This window comes from Panthera onca, chromosome E1 (genome assembly GCF_046562875.1).
Source record: "Panthera onca isolate mPanOnc1 chromosome E1, mPanOnc1 haplotype 2, whole genome shotgun sequence".
NCBI classification, from domain to species: Eukaryota; Metazoa; Chordata; class Mammalia; order Carnivora; family Felidae; genus Panthera; species Panthera onca.
This window is the reverse complement of record NC_138352.1, coordinates 41,610,818-41,631,677: the sequence shown is the minus strand read 5'-3', so window position 1 is coordinate 41,631,677 and position 20,860 is coordinate 41,610,818. Positions and strand designations below refer to the sequence as shown.

Here is a 20,860-nt window from a genome sequence, read left to right as displayed (position 1 = left end):
CGGTGTCTGGGTGAATGTGGCCCTCCAGCCTTCTGGGACCTCGAAAGGCACAGAATGATGCCGGTAGTAGGGGACAGCCCAGCAGGTCGCAGTACAGAGAAGGCTGCGGCTCAGCTAGTCCTGCAGGAGGCGCTGTGGGCACCGCGGGGCGGTCGGGCATGCGCAGTGCGTCAGCGGGCAGGGGGCAGGCCGCCCGAACCCGGAAGCAGAGTAGCCCACGTGGGAGCCGGGGAGGGGCGGCCTTGGTTAGGCTACCTGGTTGTGGGTAGTCTAAGTCGAGAATCCAGGCTATTCGTACTCTGAGGGGGCGAGGTAGAGACGGCCATCGGGTCTCCTTTGCCAATGTTGGGGACCCGGAGCGGGCCGCGGCGGGAGTGACCAATCCTGATGACGTAGCAGGGGGCATCGACCATGGCACTGCTCTGGGCCGTCAGGGGCGCGACCTCGCGGTTTTCGGGTCGCCTGCTCGCGCGTCATTCCTCTCAAGCGGCGAGGCGTGGGGAGCGGCCCGGCGGGGAGGAGCTGAGCCGCCTGCTACTGGATGACCTGGCGCCGACCCCGCGATCTGCGGAGGGACTGGAGCGTCTGTTTGGCCTGTCCCCTTGTCTCCTGGCTCTGCGAGCTGCTCGTCGCCGCGTGGCCAGGCTTCTGCTCCAGGCCGGCAGATCAGGGTTGCAAGGGGAGCGGGCCGAGCTGCTCCGGGCGGCAGAGGCGCGTGACATACCAGTTCTGCGGCCCAGACGGCAGAAGCTGGACGCCCTGTGCCGCTACCAGGTCCATCAGGGCGTCTGCATGGAGGTGAGCCCGCTTCAGCCTCGGCCTTGGACTGAGGTCGGGGAGGCGAGGCCAGGCGACGACCCCCGGCAGCTGTGGCTCGTCCTCGAAGGGCTCCAGGATCCCCGGAACCTTGGGGGTGTGCTGCGTTCTGCTCATTTTCTCGGAGTGGATAAAGTCATCACCAGCGGGAGAAACAGGCATGGACATCCCTTAATCCCCATGTGCCCCGCTTTGGGGCACAGCCGAGTTTCTAAGCACCTTGACCCTTGATCCCTCGTCCCATCGTCAGAATTCTCACCCTTAACCCTTGGGGGCCAGGGCCAGGGAGGCGGGGCGGGGAGGTGGTGGTTGGCTAGGGCAAAGCACCGGGTTTGAGATTACCCAGTTTAATGCAGGGCATGGGGAAATTTGCAGCTGCCCACTCACCCCAGTAGTCAGCAAAGCCAGCGCGGGTGCTATGGAGGTGATGGACCTGTTCTCCACTGATGACCTGGCCAGTTTTTTACAGGTAATGGCGGGGAGGCGGACGGTGGGTAGAGAAGAAACGAGACAAACTCAGTCTCTCCAAGGGCACTCATCCAGCAGTTGATGAAAGAAGGGGAGAGAAAGGGGAATGTTGGCATCGTTTCCTACGTCCTTCTAAATCCCTTTTGGAAGGGAAGGATTCTGGAATTTTCAAAACCATAAGTAGGGCAGAATCTGAAGTTAAAGACTTCCTAGCTTCATTCCCTTTACTGTACTCCTTCATTCCCTTTACTGTACTACCTCTTTGCCTTGGAGGCTAGTATACCTCAGATCCTCGCTGCCTACTAAGTAGGTTTTCAGTAAATGGTGTGATGGACTGTGAGAAGCTGGTTGGCAGGAGTCATGCATTCTGAGTGGGGGCACAGCCTGAAAGGCTCTTTGAAGAAAGACAGGTTCACTTATGCCTTTCTCCCGCCCACCCCGCCCCCCAACCCTACAGAAAACCAAAACCCAAACAAACCACCACCACCACCAACAACAACTTTGATATCCAGGAAGGGGTAAACCTAAGTAAAGAAACCCCTTTCCTGGTCCAAGTTTCTGTCTTCAGTTGTGCTTCTATTGATGGACACAAGGGGGCAGTCTTGCCTTGCATTTGACTGCTCCCATGACCATCTGCCCCCCTAGGTCTCCCAGGCCCAGTCCTTGGATCTCTGTTCTGTATGTGTTCATTTCTTGGTTTCATCCAGTCTCAGGGCATTAAATACCACCTATGCTTGGCTGCCTCCCAAATGTATATGCTAGCCTGGATCTGACTTCTCAACCCCAGATTCATATTATCAAGTTGCTTACTCAACAGCTTCTTTTGTGGTCTGAGGGGCATTTCAAACTTCACATTTTCAAAGCCAAGCACTTCCTTCTGTAGACTTTGCCCAGCTCGATCGATGGCAACCGCATCCCTTTATTTAGGCCCAGTGCTGTGGTGGCCTTGATTCTTCCTGCTTGCCATGGCCCACCCTATCCACAAATTCTTTTGGTTTTAACATGAAGGTATTTTTGTATTCCCACCAATCCTCCCCATCTCTGCAGCTCCCACTCTGGCGCAGGCTTCCATCATCTCTTGCCTGCATTATTGTGGGAAGTCCCATCTCTTGCTATTGGCTCTCAACCCAGCAGGCAGAGTGATTCTGTTGAAACATGTTACTTCTCTGCTCAGAACCTTTCAAAGTCTTCACATCTCTCTCAGAGAGCAAAAGCCAAAGTCCTTCTAGTGGCCTTTGAGGTCCTACCTTATGTGGCTCTTTGTTCCCTCTCCTGTCTCCCTCCCTCTCGTCCTCCCTCCCCACCCGCCACCACCTTGCCACTCCACTGTTCCTCCCATGTGTCACATAAGTGCCAGCCTCAGCCTTTGCACTTAACTCATTTCTGCCTAGATTATTCTGCCCCCAGATGTATGCTTGGTACTCCTTCATCTCGTTCAGGTCTCCACTCCAGTATTGCCTCAGTGAGGCCTTCCCTGATCACCCTTCTACTGGGTAGCTGGGATTTGGGCCCATTTTGTTCTCTGCCCTGTCCCCATCACTTAGAACAGAGCCTGCCCATTCTAGAGGCTTAATAACTGTTGATGAATTGAATGGATCAGCAAGGGAATGACTATATGCGCAAGACCAGCTCCTCAGCTGGGGCTTGAATGAAGGTTTCGTGACCTAGAACTTGATTTCTTCTTCCTCCTTTCAGGCCAGAGCCCGGGAGGGCTGGCTCGTAGCTGGCACAGTGGGCTGCCTGGGGCCTGAGATTTCCTCGTTCTCTGAGATCCCTGTCACTAGCTGCTTGGAGTTCCTCTGGGACCGGCCTACTGTCCTAGTGCTGGGTAGGTAGATGTCCCCACTTTTCCTTGTTCAGATGTGCATGTCCAGAGTGCCCATGTGTCTAGCTGGGGCATCCTTAACCCTCTGCCTCTATGCCCTGCAGGTAATGAGGGCTCTGGTCTGTCCAAGGAGGTACAGGCCTCCTGCCAGCTTCTCCTTACAATCCTGCCTGGCCGGCAGCTGCCCTCTGGACTTGACTCCTTGAATGTCTCCGTGGCTGCAGGTGAGTCTACTGTTGCCTGACTTCTTGCCCTCTGACCACACATGTGTAGGTGTTTTACACTCAACAATTTTCCCTGTCTTTCTGTGCCTCAGTCACTTTATGTGCCAGATGGGGAAAATGCATCTTTTTTAAAAAAATTGTTTTATGTTTGTCTTTGAGACAGAGACAGAATGTGAGCAGGGGAGGGGCAGAGAGAGAGGGAGACACAGAATCTGAAGCAGGCTCCAGGCTGTCAGCTTAGAGCCTGATGTGGGGCTTGAACTCATGAGACATGAGATCATGACCTGAGTTGAAGTCAGATGCTCAACCAACTGAGCCACCCAGGTGCCCCAAATGCATCCTTTGAGGATGAGAAGAGGGAGTGCTGACACGTGGTCCTTCCTCTTCTCCATCCTCTCTCTTCCCCTTTTGTCCTTTTGTCTGTTGGTGCAGGAATTCTTCTTCACTCCATTTGCAGCCAGAGGAAGGGTTTCTCTGCAGAGAAGAGAGAGCAACTTCTCTAAGACCCGCAAGGAACCTCAGCCACATCAGCAGGGCCCAGAGTGGCTCAGCACCCAGGACTGTCCTCAGAACCAGAACAAGAGAGGCATAATGGGGGCTGACTTGGACTGTCTGAGGTGTGTGTGCTAGAGGGCACACACATCCACATGATCGAATGTACTGGAGTCTCTTGCCTGAGAGTGCACCCAGGCCCCTGTTTACTAGGCACTATCTTATAGGGCAGGAAGCTCTGCGATGGAGACCAAAGGAAAGTTCAGTTTCCTGTTTTGATTTTGGACTTGCGGTTGGAAGTGGCAGCTTGTTAGTCTCCAAGATTGTGCTGGGATAGAGGGTCTCTTTCCTCCTGGGCCCTGCCTGGAAGTCAAGACATACAAAGGGAATTGGGCAGCCTAGTCCAGGTGTCCTATTCCTCTTGAACCAGTGTGAGAATGTAGAGGAAGGCCTCGTTCCTCTTGTGGACTAGACGGGTACAAATCCAGGCTCCAACCCTGCCTGCCCCAGTGGGGACCTTGAGCACGAGGCTTCATCCTGCTGTCCCTCACAGGGCTCTTTGTGAGGATCCAATAAAATGTCACCTGGGCCATTCTGTCCCATTCTTCCACTAGATGGCAGCCTTGCTCTTTGATCCGTAGTCTCTTCTGGAAGTTTTGCAGCCACCTCTGGAGATTCCTGGCTGTGGCCCCCAGAGGGGCAAGGGAAAGATTAACAAACACCTCTTACCTCACTGGCCTTCCAGACCTCCTCACCAGTGACTCATCAGTCAGTGCACCTCTGAGAAAGGAACCAATGAACCAGAGCCCTGGCCTTTGGTTCTGTGGAGTGGTGGGGACAGTGTTGCTGTTTATTGTACAACCCACATGGATTTGGTGCTCCTCCCACAGGGTCCCACAAATGGAGCAGAAGCCCCCGGTATAAGTAGTTTAGAGCAGTCTTGGCTACCCATTGGAACCACCTGGCAATCTTTCAAAAACAACTCACACTGGGGACCCACCCCCAGAGAATCTGATGTAATTGGTCAGGGGGCAACCTGGGTATCAGGAATTTGAAAGCCCCCCCCTCCTGCCCCCAAATGAGTCTAATGTGTACCCCAGGCTGAGAACCACTGGAGTAGGGGCTCCAGGACCTCAGCAGTATTGACATTCTGGGCCAGATAACTCTTTGTTGGATGGCTTGTCCTGTGCCTCATAGGATGTTCAACAACATCCCTGGCTTCTACCCACTAGATGCCAGGAGCACCCCCTGCCCCCCAGTGTGGCAACCAAAAATGTCTCCAGTCATTGCCACATGTCCCCTGGAGGACACAATCGCCCTCGTTGAGAACCACTGTTCTGGAGTATGGATCCTGGAGGACAGCAACCTAAGTTAAAGTCCTAATTGCTCTGTCACCTTGAACAAGTTCCTTTCCCACCCGAGCCTCAGTCTCCTCATTGGTGAAGGGGGATCACCCTACCTTCCCAAGTTGTGGGAGGATAGAGAGGGCAACATGAGCTCAGTGCCTTCCACACGGTAGTGCTCAGTAAGAGGTACCACTCTTTTCTCTTTGGAATGAAATTATCTTGGGATTCCCGTTTAAAAAGACATTTGAATTTGTTTTAAAAGGGCCCAAGATTGCACGGGCGCCTTGGTGGCTCGGTTGGTTAAGCATCTGACTCTTGACTTCTGCTCAGGTCACGATCTCATGGTTCGTGAGATTGAGCCCCACATCAGGCTCTGTGCTGACAATGCGGTGCCTGTTTGGGATTCTCTCTCCCTGTCTTTCTGCCTGTCCCCCCACTTGCTCACTCCCTCTCAAAATAAATAAATAATAAAATAAAAGGGCCTAAGATTGCTTTAAAGTCAAAGTTTTTCCTCTCAAGAAAGAAGAAGAATCTTTTTTTTTTTTTTTAATTTTTTTTTTAACGTTTATTTATTTTTTGAGACAGAGAGAGACAGAGCATGAACAGGGGAGGAGCAGAGAGAGAGGGAGACACAGAATCTGAAACAGGCTCCAGGCTCTGAGCTGTCAGCACAGAGCCCGATGCGGGGCTCGAACCCACGGACCGTGAGATCATGACCTGAGCCGAAGTTGGACACTTCACCGACCAAGCCGCCCAGGCGCCCCGAAGAAGAACCTTTTCATAAAACTCCATAGAGATCTCTACCACATTGGTACCCTTGAGCTGTCTGTCCCCAACTGCCACACAGATTCTGACCCTGGCATGTGTCAGCCTTGGGCATATCACACTGCCTCCCCTATCTATGCTGCACTCTTAGCCAAGATCCTAATGTGGTTTTGAACCTTGGCTACACCTTAGGTGGGGTTGGGGGTATGTGTGGTGGTGCAGAGAGGGACAACTTTAATATTCCAGCTGCCCAGAGGCATCAGAATGATTAGATCAGAATCTCTGTGGCAGGAGCCAGGTCCCATGTTTTTTAGAGCTCCCCGGTTGATGCTAGTATGCTGCCAGATCTGAGAATCACTGGTCTTCAAGCCACCTTCTCATGTCCAAGAAACTGCTTCCAAATCATTCATACCTGTACTTTTGAGCGCATGCCTAAAAGTTTGGGCCAGTTGGCCTTTCATCTGTCCCTAGGTTCAGAAGATGGTGGCTCGAGCCCTGACTCTATTGGCTTCTTACCTGGATGGCTTCTCAGCCTTCTCATCTATAAAATGGGGATAGTGCCTTCAGTACCTGCTCCAGCCAACCCCTCCCCAACAAAGATTTGTAAAAACAAAATGAGAGAGTATCAGTAAAAAGCATTCTGTAATCCTAGGCACTGTGCACCCCAGGACTAGCACATGATAGTACAGACATGGATATAATGGCTCAGTTTATGTATCAAGTTGCCTGGGCCACAGAATGCCCAGATAGTTGGTCAAACCTTATTCTCAGTGTTTCTGTGAGGGTGTTTTTGTATGAGATTGACATCTAAATTTGTAGACTGAGTAAGCCAAAGTGCCCTTTCCATTGTGGGTGGACCTCATCCAATCAGTTGAAGACCTGAATAGAGGGAGGAAAAAAAAAAAAAAAAAAAAAAAGCTTCTCCCCTAAGAATTCTTCCTGCCTTTTGGAACTGAAACATGGGCTTTTTCTGGCCTCAAGCCTGCTGGCCTTTAGATGGGAACTGCGTCATTGGCTCTCCAAGGTCTCCAGCTTGCTGTTCTCTGCAGAACCTGGACTTGCCAGACTCATAACCACATGAGCCAAGTCCTCATAATAAATAAGCATTATATGTGTGTATATAGATAAGTATACAGATATATATATATATATCACCTGTTGGTTCTGTTTCTCTGGAGAATCCCAACTAATAGACTTGATGGAAATGAACTGAGATGTCCTGGTGTTCCCTCCATGTGGCAGTAGAGAATCGAGCTCTGCTCTCTGGGAACAAACCCATCATGGAACCTAGAAGTTGGGGTTCCGGGTACTCCGGGCCTGCTTTCCTGCCCATGGACTCCTATGTCATGTCTGGAACCTTATCTAACTTGCTTTGGGCATGTTGTTCAGTTTTCTGGGTCCCAGTAGTCCGAGCCATCTAGAGGGCCACTCTCGGTGCTAAAAGCCAGGCACAGGGGCTCCTCCCTGCTTCATCCCATGGGCAGCAAGCCAGCTGGCCTCTGGGAAGGCAGGCTCACTTGAACTAAAAGGTATTGAGGCCGTAATTACCTGCCATGCACACAGGTATGTAGTTAGGTCGTGCAAACCAGGCATTTCCAAAACGAAGCACCTGAGACCCTAAGGCAGAGGATGAGGTCTGAATTTCTTTGTGGTGGCCTGATGTATACAGGCTGCTCAGCAAGTATGGTTAAATACACAGGAGCTGGGGCAGCTGTGGCTGTGGGTATGAAGACAGAGGCAAGGTGGAGGTCCATCCTCTGCAGGGCAGGGTAAGGATGACCCTGAAGAGCCACATTTAAGAATGTGAGACTGACTGTTAAGTAGCTCTTGCTTTGAGTTCCAATTCTGATTTGCTGGTAGTGTAAATATGGACATATCCCTTAACTTTTCCAACAGCCTCCACTTCAGAGGATCAGAGTGCGGATTAAATGAGCTCACTCATGTAAAGCCCTCAGCCCAATCCTGGAGGAGCATGGCAGCTGTTTTTACAGCACCTGAGCTGCATGGGCTCCGCTGTCCTGCCACCCTGGCCTCAATTTCCCCATAGACTCTAAGACATATTTCAGCTGCAATACACAAGGAGATGTACTCCTGAGAGCAGCTGGAGGGGGTTGGAGAGGGGAGGGGATTGGAATGACATTGGCAAGATCCTCCTTTGTCAGGCCTCCCCAGCCAAGAGGGAAAGGGTCTCAGAAGGTTGCTATTCCAGAACAGCTGAATTGTGGCCAGCACCCCAGCCCCTTGCAGGGCTGGAAATTTGTTTGTTTGGTTGGGTTTTGGCAGGAGGGGAAATTGCCAGCTCCTTTCCCGAGGCTGAGGTCCTAAACTAGACCCTCCCCCATCACTCTTGCAGGGCCAGGCGCCAGGGATCCCCACAGTTTGTAAATGTAATCAACCTTGAGGTCTCCGGCTTCCACAGGTGCAATTAGCATGCCCATCTGCTAATCCCTGATTAATGATGTTTACAAACATGGGACTCCACTCACAGAGTTGCTCAGCCCCTCCCTCTAGGACCTGGAGGCAGGGCTCTTCCTAACACACACCCCTCCGTAAACACACATACTCTTTCAGGGCTGTGCTCCTCTCCCTCCCCTTTCCCAGGCAGGGGGCAGAGCTGGAGTCCCTCCTTGGAGTCACCTGGCCCAACTCTCATTGCACCCATGGAAAGAAGACCCAGAGAGCACACAGGGAGACCATGAGGTTTGGTGGTAGGGCTAGGCTCCTGTTCTTCCCTCTTTCTTCCCCGTTCTGGAACCTCTGGGTACATGGGTGGGCCCGCTGCCTTTATTCACCACACCGGCTCCAGCTCTGGGGCTACATGTACATGTCTCTCTGCATGGACAGACAGAGGAACATTCCCACTCCGCCCACCTTCCCGCTGAGGACTCTTGCGGGCCCACGCCAAAAAGCACAGTAGCAAAAATATTAAGAATGCAGACTTCTGAGTCAAGAAGGCCCTGCCTCCAAATGTTGGCTCTACCTCAGGCCAGTCACTTAATCCAATTGAGCCTCAGTTTTGTCACCTACAAAATGGAGATAAGGATAGTAGGTACTACTACTACAAACATAGTTTGTGATGATTCATTACTGGATTTAGGAAATGGACTTGGCATAGTGCACGGGACATAGTAGGTGCTTAATAATACAAGCTTTTTATTGTAGGGAAGATGATGATGATGATGAAAATGAACAGAAGCATCTGAAGCTACAAAGATGCCCAGGGACTTCCTCTTCTCCCCTCACCCTCCTCTCTGGGGAGAAGGGCAGGTCCCAGCTCATTACTGGTGGGGGTTAGGGTGGAAGTGTCAGATTGGAATCACTCCTGGGTCTGTTCACAGCTTCCCTGTTTCATTAACACCTCCCTGGTGGTCTTCAGCTCATCCTCCTGGGGGAGGTGCTCCAGAAAGTTCTCACTACCCCCTACTCAGCCAGAGCTCAATGTGCCCCATTCCTAGGTCTGGAATCAGATGCACATAGAGAAGGTTTTATGTGGCAGAGAGGTGGCCACTGGCCAGGAGGCTGTCACTATCCCCTCCCCTCAGGGTCCTGGAGGCCTGGTCAGGAGACATAGTACCTGGGACTGCCTCTTTCTTTTTCCTCCCCATCAACCTCTCATCAGTAAATTCTAGTCACCCAGCCCCACTGCATCCCAATCTGGACACTTCTTCCTTTCAAATCTGTGACTTGATGTGAGCAGCACCAGCTTGGGTTCTAATCCTGGTTCACCTTTTCCCAGCTGGATGACCTAAGGAAAATCGCTTATTTTCCAGGACATTCAGTTGCTTCTGTAAAAACAGGGACACCATACCTATAGCAGGGTAGCACAGGGCTCAGAAAATTGTAAATTCTCAATAATGCAGCCATTGTTATTTGCAGGCACAACAACTAATCTCTGAATTATATTTTTAAATCGCAGAGCCCTGTTTAGCCAACCAGGGTGGGTGGGGGAGCAGAGCCATGTTTAAAGAAGCTCCAGTTAATTGTCCCAGTTTCTTCCCCAGACTGGGAAAAAGGAATGGGGCTGGGCAATGAATTAGGACCAGGAGATTACTATCTTGGGCTCTGGGAAGGCTGCTTCTAAACAATGTTCCTCTCCAGACACTCCAAGAAGGATTCTGATGGAAATACTATGCCCTCTCTGTCACAATATTCCATTTCAGAGGAGACCCTTCACCAGCTGTGGGCCAGGAAGGAGGGGCTGGGCCCAGCTGCCCCCTGCCCCAACCCTGCACCTGGCTGAACTTGGCTGGCCCTGCTTTCTCCTGCCACCTCTGTACTTCCTCTTCCCTTCAGGCTCCCAGCTCTTTTGCTGAGGTTTGTGGGTGTCAGAAGAGAGACTCCATGAGAAGTGTCACCTTTTGTGGTTGATCTGTAGTCTCAAAAAAAATGTCAGTTGGCTGAGCAGTTTCCTCTAGAAAGAAGAAACCAAGGCACAAGTCTGCATATAAGGGAGGCGGCAAGACAGTGGCTTTGTCCCTTCTTACAAGTAACCCCCAAGCCCCCACAGGCCTCTGTGGAGCAGACATGAAAGCCCCTCCCACCTCTAGGAATCCCCACTCCTGTCTTTTACATAATCAAGGCAGGAGTTGGCTTCACTCCTTTTATATTCCCAGGTCTCAGCCCAGGGCCAGGCACATACTGGGTATTTAAAAATCACACATAAGCACATAAATGGGTCCTGAGGTTGGAGACTCACTGCCTCTCCCTCCTTTTCTCTATTGTAGGTTGGAGGCAAATAGCTCAATTCCAGCTGGCCCTCCCCTTCCACTTTTGGAGAAGACAAGACACAAATGATTCCCTAGCCACAGCTGCTCTTGATTCTCTGCAACAAAAGAGCTAATCGAGAGTGAGGGGATGCTCTGTAGAACCCTTCAGCCCTCGACCCTGCTGAGACCCATCTGTATCCAGGCCCTGCACAGATGCCCTTCCCATAGATGGGGGGACTAGCTGGGGGTCAGGCACAGCAAGGAGCAGGATCTTGTTTGAATCAGAGCCCTGATACCAACACACATACTTAGAACAGTCTCACTGCAGTGGGTATGGGACCCTGAAGCCATGTGCACAGCAGGGTGATGGGTGATGATGATGATGATGATGATGATACTAACATTTATTATGTACTTACCATGTGCTAACGGTTTTATGTGCCTTGTCTCATTTAGTCCTCATGATGCTTTGGGGTAGGCACTGTTATTACCTTTCGTTTATAGATAGGAAACTGGGGCCCAGAAAGGTTAAGTAACTTACCTAAGGTCATGCTGTGACAATCAGAAGGGTTTGTAGGGGGTGGGGGATGGAAGGTGGGGAGCTGAGCTTAGAAGGAGAGACCTTCCAGCTCAAGCATCAGCTAGGAGGCCTTCAGTTGAGGAAGCCAAATCTGCACACAGCCACCCTCCCCCCACCCCCACAGCACTAAACCCTCCCCCATGTAATACCCCTAGCCCCTCTCTCCACTCCACTTCTCCTGAACCATCCTGACAGTCTCTAAGTGGGGCATCCTGCAGAGGGGGGTGGGGACCATGTCCTTCAGCTTGCCACGTGGCTGTGGGTGGTATGCCCAGGCTGGAGGTCAGAATACACAGCTCGAGCTACTGTGGGGTGCAGTAAAGAGCCTGGACTCCCAGAGACACCCAGATTTAGGTTTAAGTCCTGGACCTGCTCCCAAACCAAGGCTCAGGCCTTGGTCCAGTTTCTTAACCTCTGAGCTTCATTTCCTTTCTGTAAAATGGCACCAGTAATCTTTCTCCCAGGGTTGTGCTGGGGCCTGAAAAAAGGTGCTCACGGCACATGGTAGGCCTTCAAGAACTCTTCCCAGCCTGCCTCTTCCTTCTTTCTCGGGGCTTCCATCTGTGTCTGTCTCCTTGCTTTCCTAGCTTGGGGTCTGGTGCCTCCCCTCTCTCAGCTCTGCTTGTTTTTTGATGATCTCTGTCATGTCTGCCTGTCACTGGGGGCTCCCTGTTGCCGCTCCCTTTCTAGGGCTCTGTCTCTATACCCTTTCTGCCCCTCTCCTCTCCTCTCCCTTGGCTCCTGATACCCTGGGGGCTGATCGATGGCAGCCGCTGGTTATCGATTGGAGTGGGCGTCCAAGTGTGGCTGCTGGAGGCCGGTATTGATGGACAGGATTGGTGCCCAGGCTGGGCGGAGTGGCAGTTGGGGAGCCTGGGGCTGCAGGGGAAGTGGGGCTCCCCCTCCCCTGCCAGGACCTGGGATGGGAGTCCTTAAAGCTGCAGACCCTGCCACTAGGATGGGGGTAGAGGATGGGACAGAAGGTCTCTGAGGACAGAAGGCCAAGGCTTGGCTCATGCTGTCACTTAACAAGATTTACTGAGCACCTACTATGTGCCAGCTGGGGATGTTAGCAGTAAGCAAGTCAAAAATCAATAAGTAAAATTATGTAATGTGTTATGCAAGAAATAGAGCAGAGGGAAAAGGGTATGGAAGTGCAGTGGTTGGGAGAAGGTGCTGTTTTAAATGGTGTAGTGAGGGAGGGGCCTCCTTGAAAAGGTGACCTTTTAAGTAAAGACCTGAGGAGAGTGAAGGAGCAAGCCATTTGAGAGCATTCTGAGTAGTAGAAACACCAAATAAATGCAAAGACCCCCTGTCGGGGGCCATGCTTCATATGCTCTAGGCTGGGGGTATGGTGTGCCTGGAGTGGGGTGAGGGATAAGGAGAGCAGGAGAAAATGGGTAGGAGAGAGAATGAGGGCAGGGGCCCTATAGGGCTTGGAGTGGACAGTCAGTCCGGGGATGACAGTTGTCCCAACTCCAGTCTGAGAGGCCTGAGCAGCTTCCACCAACGGTAGCTTCCAGAACATGGTTCTGCTGCTTCTGAAACTCCATGTGTGGAGTTTCACACCAATATCCCAGGCCATTCACTGCTTGGCCAATGAGATAAATGCTCACAGGTTGGATTCTGTGGTTGAGTTGAGAACTATGAGACTCAGAGACATTTGGCAACTTGCCCCAGGTCATGAAGGAAATAGCAGAGCTGGGACTCAAATCTAGTTCTGTCTGACTCCAAAACCATTGCTTTTTCCTTCTTTCCTGGTTACCGTCTTAACTATTTTTAAGTGTATAATTCAGTAGTTAAGTTTACTCACATTGTAGTACAATAGACCTGCAGATCTTTTCCGTCTGAAACTGAACCAAAACTCTGTACCCATTAAATAAGAACTCCCTGCTCCTCTTGCCGCAGCCCCTGACAACCATCACTGTATTTTCTATGTATCTATGTATGTGACCTTTTTTATTTTAATATTTATTTTTGAGAAACAGAGAGTGCAAGAAAGGAAAGGGCAGAGTCGGGGGGACACACAGAATCTGAAGCAGGCTCCACATTTTGTTTATCCATTTATTGGTTGACTGACACTTGGGTTGCTTCCATGTCTTGCCTATGGTGAAAAATGCTGCAATGAACATGGACGTACACATATCTCTTTGAGATCCTGTTTTCAGTTCTTTTGAATATATACCTAAAAGTGGGATTGCTGGATCATATGGTAGTTCTATCTTTATTTTTTTGAGGAACCTACATACTGTTTTCCATAGCATCTGTAACCATTTTACCCTGCCAGCAACAGTGCCCAAGGGTTCCAACTTCTTCACATCCTCACCAACACTTGTTATTTTGTTTTGTTTTGTTTTGTTTTTTGATAGTAGTCATCCTAATGGGTGTGAGGTGATATCTCATTACTGGTTTAATTTCCTTAATGACTGATGATGCTGAGCATATTTTCCTATGCTTATTGGCCAAGTGTATATCATCCTTGCTGAAATGTTTATTCATGTCCTTTGCCCAATTTTTAATTAGGTTATTTGTTGTTGCTGTTGTTTGTTGTTGGGTTGTAGGAATTCTTTATATTTTTTGGATATTAACCCCTCATCAGATGATGATTTGCAAATATTTTCTCCTATTCTGTAGATTACCTTATCACTCTGTTGATTGTGTCCTCTGATGTACAGAAGTTTTAAATTTTGATTTAGTCCTATTTATCTATGTTTTCTTTTGTTGCCTGTGCTTTTGCTATCATACCCAAGAAACCATCACTGAGTCCATCCAAAATTATTGTTTTTAACTACTTCTCTCCACTGTCAGGAATTCTGCCAACACCTTTAGGTCAAATTGGGCAGGCAGTGACCCAGAGGGCAGGGCTGGAACCAGTGGGAAGTTCAGGGAGACAGCAGCTCAAGCTAACAGAATTCCAGAGGCTGAATGGGGTACTTTGGAGGTAGTGAGGTCCCTGTCACTGGAGGAATATAAGCACTCAGATGACCATTCAGGTAGGATGTTGCACAGGAACTTCAGGTAGAGGACGTTAAGGTTGGGTTGATGGCCTCTGATCTCTTATAGAATTCAGCAAGGAAGGAGGGGGAGCTCAAAGCTTGCCAGTGAAGTGGGGTGGGGTGGGCAGGATGGCAGCTGACAAGTGTACCATCCTCTGTGCCTGGGGAAGTCTTGTATTGGGATCTATGTGTGGAGGAGATTCCCTGTGTTCTTGTCATACTGGAGCCTAAACCCAAGCTCTGACCCCAGATGGCCCAAGGATCTTGGACCCCTGGGCTGGAAGATAAGAGAGATGAAGATGTGGCTCCTTCATCACCTATGAGGGGCTGCTTGTGAGCCAAATGGATGAAACAAGGACTTAAGAGCCTGGTAGACCTTGATTCAGGTACTGCCTGAGGCACTCACTGGCTGGATGAATTTGGGCAGTCTCTTTGACTTCTCTGATCCTCATCCTCATCTGAGCAAGGGGCTGCCACCTCTCTTATAGGGTTTTTTGCAGAATGACAATAACAGGTGGCTGGAGCCTGACACATCCTCAGTGAACTCCAGTGATCGCATTTAAGCACTCATAATTGCCTCTCAGCACCCTCCAAAGCCAATAACCCTGAATGGGCTATATATTCCCTACCCTCTGGTGACCACTTCCCACTGTTCTTGGCCCTGGCCAGCCCCTCATTCCTTTTGAGGGCAGGGAAATCCAGACTCCTGGATCCGGAACCCAGCTCAGCCATGACAGATACCTGAGCTGGACCAGGGGCCCTCTCTGGGCCTTGTGGGAAGTGCTGGATGGCAGTCTGATATCCTGTCTGTTGGTCCTCTGTCTCTGCCTGTCCCTGTGGCTACTAGGCCTGGAGCTTCCTCACTCTGGTTGTGCAGTCTTTCCCAGCCTGCCCTGCATTCTGTGACCTGACTCATCTCCCACGTTGCACCCAGAAATTTCCCCCACATTACCCCCAGCCCAGCCCATCATGGAGAAAAATCAAATCTCATTAAAGGCCATTGATTTTCCTCCAAATTTGCTGTGAGTACACTTCGAGGCTTCTCAGTATTACTGTCGGTTCCCATCTTCAACCCCTCAACTACCACCATATCTTCCTCAGGGAAACTGAGAAGCATTGGGCTGGCAGGCAATAGGGAGTGTGAGAGGTTGTAGATACTGTCTGCTGGAGCCTCCAGCCCACTCTGGCCCTTCAGCGTGGCAAGACCCTGAATATGGCACTGATTTATTTCTCTGCCTGGTTACCCCCATCTTAGGCAGAGGGGTATGTGTTTCTGCATGTGTATATCTGTCCCTGTGTGTTGGTGTGTGATTTTGTGTCTGCATGTGTGTCTGTGGGTGTCAGCACTGTGTCTCTGTGCACCTGTGTCTATTTCTATATCTGTGTGTGTGTCTATAAGTGTGTGTGTGTATCTGCATGAGTGCAGTGTGGAGTGGAGGTCTTGGCTTGCAGTTGAACTCTGAATGCTGTGCTGCCCATGAAACAGCCAGCCTGAAGAAGGGACTTGACTTGGGATAAACCCAAGATATGGTTCTCTTCCTAGGGGTCAAGGACTAGGTAGGGCTCTGGAGGAGGAGGGGACACAGGCTTCTCTGCCCTCTCGCATTCACCCCTGCTGTCCCTTTGTCATCTTGGAAAATGGGGCACCTTGCTGACTTTGTTGCAGTATTAGGTTTGGGGTTTGGGGGCTGGTGGGAAAGATTCCCAACCTAATGTTGGAGGCGGGCACGAATTCTTTCTCTCCTCCAATCTGAACTAAGAGTCCCAGGTGGGCATGTTTAAGTCAAATGGCCATATATTCACCTGGTGAGTCTGGAGAGAGTAGGTTAGGAGAGAAGATGGGCAGTGAGGGTGCCAGGGAGGCTTTGTGACATAGAAGGCATTCCTGTCTGCCCGGGTCATGTTCCTAGCATAAAGTCAAACATCAAGGCCAGCCTTAATGGGGAAAAAAGTCATGAACAGGGCCCTTTGGCTTTTGGGGGGTGAAGTGACTTTCAGCTTGGCTATAGGCCGGGCCACTTGCCTCTAGCCCACCTTCCAGGGCCTAGAGGTCAGCCATGGTGCTGGACTGACCTTCTAAACCCTAGGACATGGCTGAGCTACTCCAAGGAGCAGCCTCAATGGGGCCTCCTATAAATTTGGGGGTGGAATGGTTCCCTGGTTATGCTTCCTCAGTGAAGCCTCACCCACTACCCATACCCAACCCTGTGCAAGACATGTCAAGTTCATGACTGTGAATGCATGTCCTCCCAGAGGCCTCCGCCAGGGAGCTGGGAGCAGCACTCTGGGTTCTGGGGACAGGCCAGATTTATGGCACTGGGAGAAATATTTAGGCCTGAGACAGTTTGGTTGTGTTAATTATGGAAATCTAAAGATAATCTATATTTAATGCTGAATTTTGTCAAATTTGCTAAAGAATTAGGGGAGCGTGTGCAAACAGTGACACTTCAATGAAGAACAAGGTGCAATTAAACTCTGAAATTTACAGTGGAATAATTGGAGAGCATGACAAATATAGTTATCAGCAGCAACTAATTAGGGGTCTGCTCGAGGTTTCTGGGCTTGATTAATCTCGCCTGGATGCTAATAAGTTATGCTGGGCAGCTGATACTATTTGTCGCCTCCTACTTTCCACTCTCTCTCCAGAGCTCTTGGGGATTGGGAATGTGACCCATTCGGTCCTTCCCTCTGTACAGCCTGGCCTAAAGGGGGAGAATAAGGTCACCAGAGCTCCTATGCTGAGACCCCCTTCTCCAACTAAGGATGGCATGGACACCTTGAGTGGCATGCCCCTGACCAGGCATCCTGGGGTCTTACTTGAGACTTGTTGGGATTGGGGGAAAGAGGGTTGGGGCTGAGTTTTGGGGTCTAGCTGGGCTTCAGTGGGTCATATTTCTTCCCTCCCTGTTGACATGGCTCAGCCTGACTCCCACCTCTGTCTTTTACTCTACACCTCATGGGAAGGGTCAATGAAAGCCCCTGACTCCGACTCAAGAGAGATCCATACAACTGTTCCTTGGCCAAACACCCACCTCCTCTTTCCCTGCCAGGTCTCTGCTAATCTTCCTTACTGCTGATTGTGGCCAAGCCTTAGATCCACTGACTAAAGCTTAGGCCTGTGCTGGAGCTGTTATCTAGCTGGAGTGTGGCCAGTACCCTGGGCATTGCTGCCAGGTCCAGCTGTGAAGCTAAAGCCATCCCCTTCCTCTCTCTGTCTCTCATCTTGTCTCTGAGTCTCTCTGCCTCATGACCCAGAAACTTCCCTGGTCTCTGTGTGACTAGTCGGGAGTCACCCCTCAAGAACTCTCTTCTCCATTGCCCACCTTTCCCTCAGAAGTTCTCCTGTCAGGTCCCCCACCTGGGGTCCCCCAGGGCCATATGCATGCTGAACAGTCCCCCTTTCATCTCCTGCCTTTGCTCAATGTTGTCTGGCACAGGATGGGAACTCCAACTGGCAGCCTCAGAGGAGGTAAGTGAATCTAAAATGGGAAGTTGGATGAACGGCTTCTTTGTGGATGTCTTCAGTATGCCAGAACTCTCCAAGCGTGAGCGTGAGTGTGTGTGTCATAGGAGACTGGGACCCTGATATGGCTGGTGGAGAAGATAGCTGGGAGAAGGTGCAGGAGGAGGACAGGGGCCTCCAGAATGCCTCCCTCTAGTATCTGGGCCAGAGTGGTCCTACTCCTGGGAGAAGGAGCCATTGCTTCCTTGAGACCTCCGTTTCTCTTCCTGCTTGTGATCTGAAGAGTTTTGAAGTCAGACGCCCCTGGGCATGTGTCCCCGCCTTAGGGGTCCTGGGCTGTTCCTAACCATGTCAAGTCTTGATTTCCTTCTTGTGGAACAGGGATAATTACTTCAGGGCACTTGTCCCCAGGGTTACCAGGATCTCCAGAAAAGGGCGAGGAGCTGAGCAGGCCCTCAGTAAATGGGGCTCCCTCCCCGCTGCCTCTCTTCTTCCTTCTATCCCTCCCCTCCCCCAAATCTGAATTCCCTGAGGCTTGCACGGTTGTCCCTGTGGCTGTCAGACTCCTCCACCAGAGGGCGATAGGTGCTGCGGGCACAAGCAAAATGGACCCCAGTATAGGCTGCATCCACAATGGGCCTGCCTCGCCTGTGCTGTCTCCTGAACTTCAGGGCCGGAAGATTTGAGGTCAGGGAGTATTTTGTTCCCTTCTATGCACAGCTAACACACTCTAAGATTTGGGCGAAAATTAGAGAACAAGCTTCTTAACGTTTGTACACTGAAGCAAGTTTACCAGTCACCACTGACGTCCTGAGTCTCGGGGGCAAGGCTTAGTTGGCCCATTTTACAGATGAGGAAATATGAATTGGTCATTACTTACGTTTGCAGAGACTGGCAAGTCACAAGTGCAGAATGCATTGGATAAACCAAGGCTCAGAGCAAATTTGCTGAGGGTGAAGTGGCTTGTAAGAGGGGAGTTGGGACTCAAACCTGGGCTTCCCTGACTTCTAAGTTAGCAACTTTTCCTCTGACCCAGTTTTTCTGATCAATCAAGACTCTGGTCTAATCCCTCCTTGTCCTGTCACAGCCCCTGCTTCTGAGGCAACTGGAAATGGTGCCTTAGGCTTCAGACTCCAGCCTCTAAATCCTAGGGGCTGTGTGTACGTGGATAGATCACTAGCTCCTCTGAGCCACAGCTTTCTGTAAAATGGTCAGGTGATGCTTACTCTCTTCTTTGCAGGGTATTATGGGGTGAAATGAGATGATGGACACAGAGACCCCTCTCCCCTAGGATGGGCTCCCTGTGAACCTGGGCTGGACGTTCCCCCAGGGACTCTTGGTCTGTCACTTGGAGCTGAGAGGAGGAATGCAATACCCACAGGTCGCCTTCAGCCTTTCTCTGGGGGAAGAAGAGAGATGGGGTGGGGAGGGCTCCTTTCTCAGGAACCTCCAGCCCTTGCAGCTGCTAGAAGTGATCTGGCTCCGTTGCTATGGCAACGAGGGCCAGCCGCCTGCAGAGCCTTCCCGTGCCAGCCGCCTTGACCTCACTTAGGATGATTACCTTTCGGCAAATAAAATAATTGTGTTAATAAAGAGGCTGTTCGCCCCCTCATCCCCCACCCTGCTTGGCCTGCTCCCCATCCCCACCCCGGGGAGAAAGAGAGGCTTCCCCCACCCAATTACCCCTGGCCTGTGGGATGCCTTACTCTTAAATAAGTTGTTGATGGAGATCCTGGCTGGGTTTTAATTTTTGCTGATTTTAACCACCTCCCATCTTCCCCATCTTGCTTTCTGCCTTCTTGCCCCTACGTCTTTGTTGAAGTTGTACAGTTGAGTTAATATGACTCTTCTGTCTTCCTTCCATGGGGCTTTGAGCACCCACTGGGCCTCCCAAGCTATTACAATAATAAATTCTACTTACTGTGGGCCTGCTGTGTGGTATAGCCTTTACAAGTGCTTTCACACATGTCCTCTCCTCAATCCCTACAATGGCTGTGCAAGTCACGAACTTCAATACCACTTTACAGAGGAGAAGACCAGGGCTCTGGGAGACAATATGTTTTGTTTTTTAATTTTAACTTATTCTTATTTTTTGAAGTCTATTTATTTATTTCGAGAGGGAGAGAGAGTGAGTGGGAGAGGGGCAGAGAGAGGGAGAGAGAGAGAATCCCAAGCAGGCTCCATGCTGTCGACGTGGAGCCCAATTTGGGGCTCGAACTCACAAATCTTGAGATCATGACCTGAGCTGAAACCAAGGGTTGGCCGCTTAACTGACTGAGCCACCCAGATGCCCCTATTTGTTTATTTTGAAATTGAAGTATCATCGACACATGATATGACATTAGTTTCGGGCGTACAGCGTGGTGATTCGACATCTCTGTGCGTTATGCTGTGCTCACCAGAAGTATGTCTACCATCTGTCACTGAACAACACTATTACAATACCATTGACTATATTCCCTGTGCAGTACCTTTCATCCCTGTGACTTATTCCTTCCATAACTGGAAGCCTATAGAAAATGTGTGTTTTGACAGGGCCAGGAACTTGGTCAGAACTCTGGATTGGAGAACAAGCTCTCCTAACAGGATATGGCCATTTAGCCTGGGAACATTCGGTTCAGTCACTGGCAGATACACACTGGTCACTGGGCTGGGCTTCCAGAGGGTCAGGGAGAAGAGATGGGCCTATCCACAGAACATGCAAGATGCAGTGTGGCCAGTGCTCAGAGAGAAAGAAAATGATGGAGCCCCAGCTCAAAGTGCTGTGGAAGCAGACATCATAACAGATCCCCTGAGGGGGACAGGGAGGACAAGACTGGCAGTGGTGGAGATTCTGGTAAGTGGCTGACACTTTGCTCAGTGCCTCATGTTTGTTATCCCACATGATGTTCATTACAATCCCATTTTGCAGATGAGAAAATAAGGCTCAGAAGGCTTAGGTGAATTTTTCAAGGTCACACAGCCGGTAAAAAGCAAGGAATCAAACCCAGATTTGCTTGACCTCCTTGCCCATGCTCAGTGCTTATTTATCACCCTTCCTGCCAAGTCTGGGAAGGAGAGGGAGAAGGCAAGGTGGGGCAGGAGAGGGGACACAAAACAGGCTTGGTGAGGCATGGAGCACAGTCTCCATATATGGATGGGTCTCTTGGACATCTAATGATGCTTTGGCCACTGTTTAT

The 20,860-nt window shown here is 50.6% G+C and overlaps 1 protein-coding gene across 3 annotated transcripts; it reads left to right on the top strand.

Moving 5' to 3' along the window:
• The first annotated feature begins 210 nt into the window (after positions 1 to 210).
• Positions 211 to 19,598, top strand: MRM1 (mitochondrial rRNA methyltransferase 1). Of its 3 annotated transcripts, none has more exons than XM_078437419.2 (5): positions 211 to 974; positions 1,192 to 1,285; positions 2,980 to 3,112; positions 3,214 to 3,333; positions 18,922 to 19,598. In XM_078437419.2, exons 1-5 carry the CDS (start codon positions 412 to 414, stop codon positions 18,939 to 18,941), a joined length of 930 nt encoding a protein of 309 aa, XP_078293545.1. In that variant the 5' UTR covers positions 211 to 411; the 3' UTR covers positions 18,942 to 19,598. The 3 variants fall into 3 exon arrangements, with proteins under 3 accessions (XP_078293545.1, XP_060502582.1, XP_060502581.1); XM_060646599.3 differs by lacking the exon at positions 18,922 to 19,598 and adding an exon at positions 5,757 to 13,911; XM_060646598.3 differs by lacking the exon at positions 18,922 to 19,598 and adding an exon at positions 3,766 to 4,417 and having other exon boundaries at positions 213 to 974.
• The last annotated feature ends 1,262 nt before the right edge of the window (positions 19,599 to 20,860 follow it).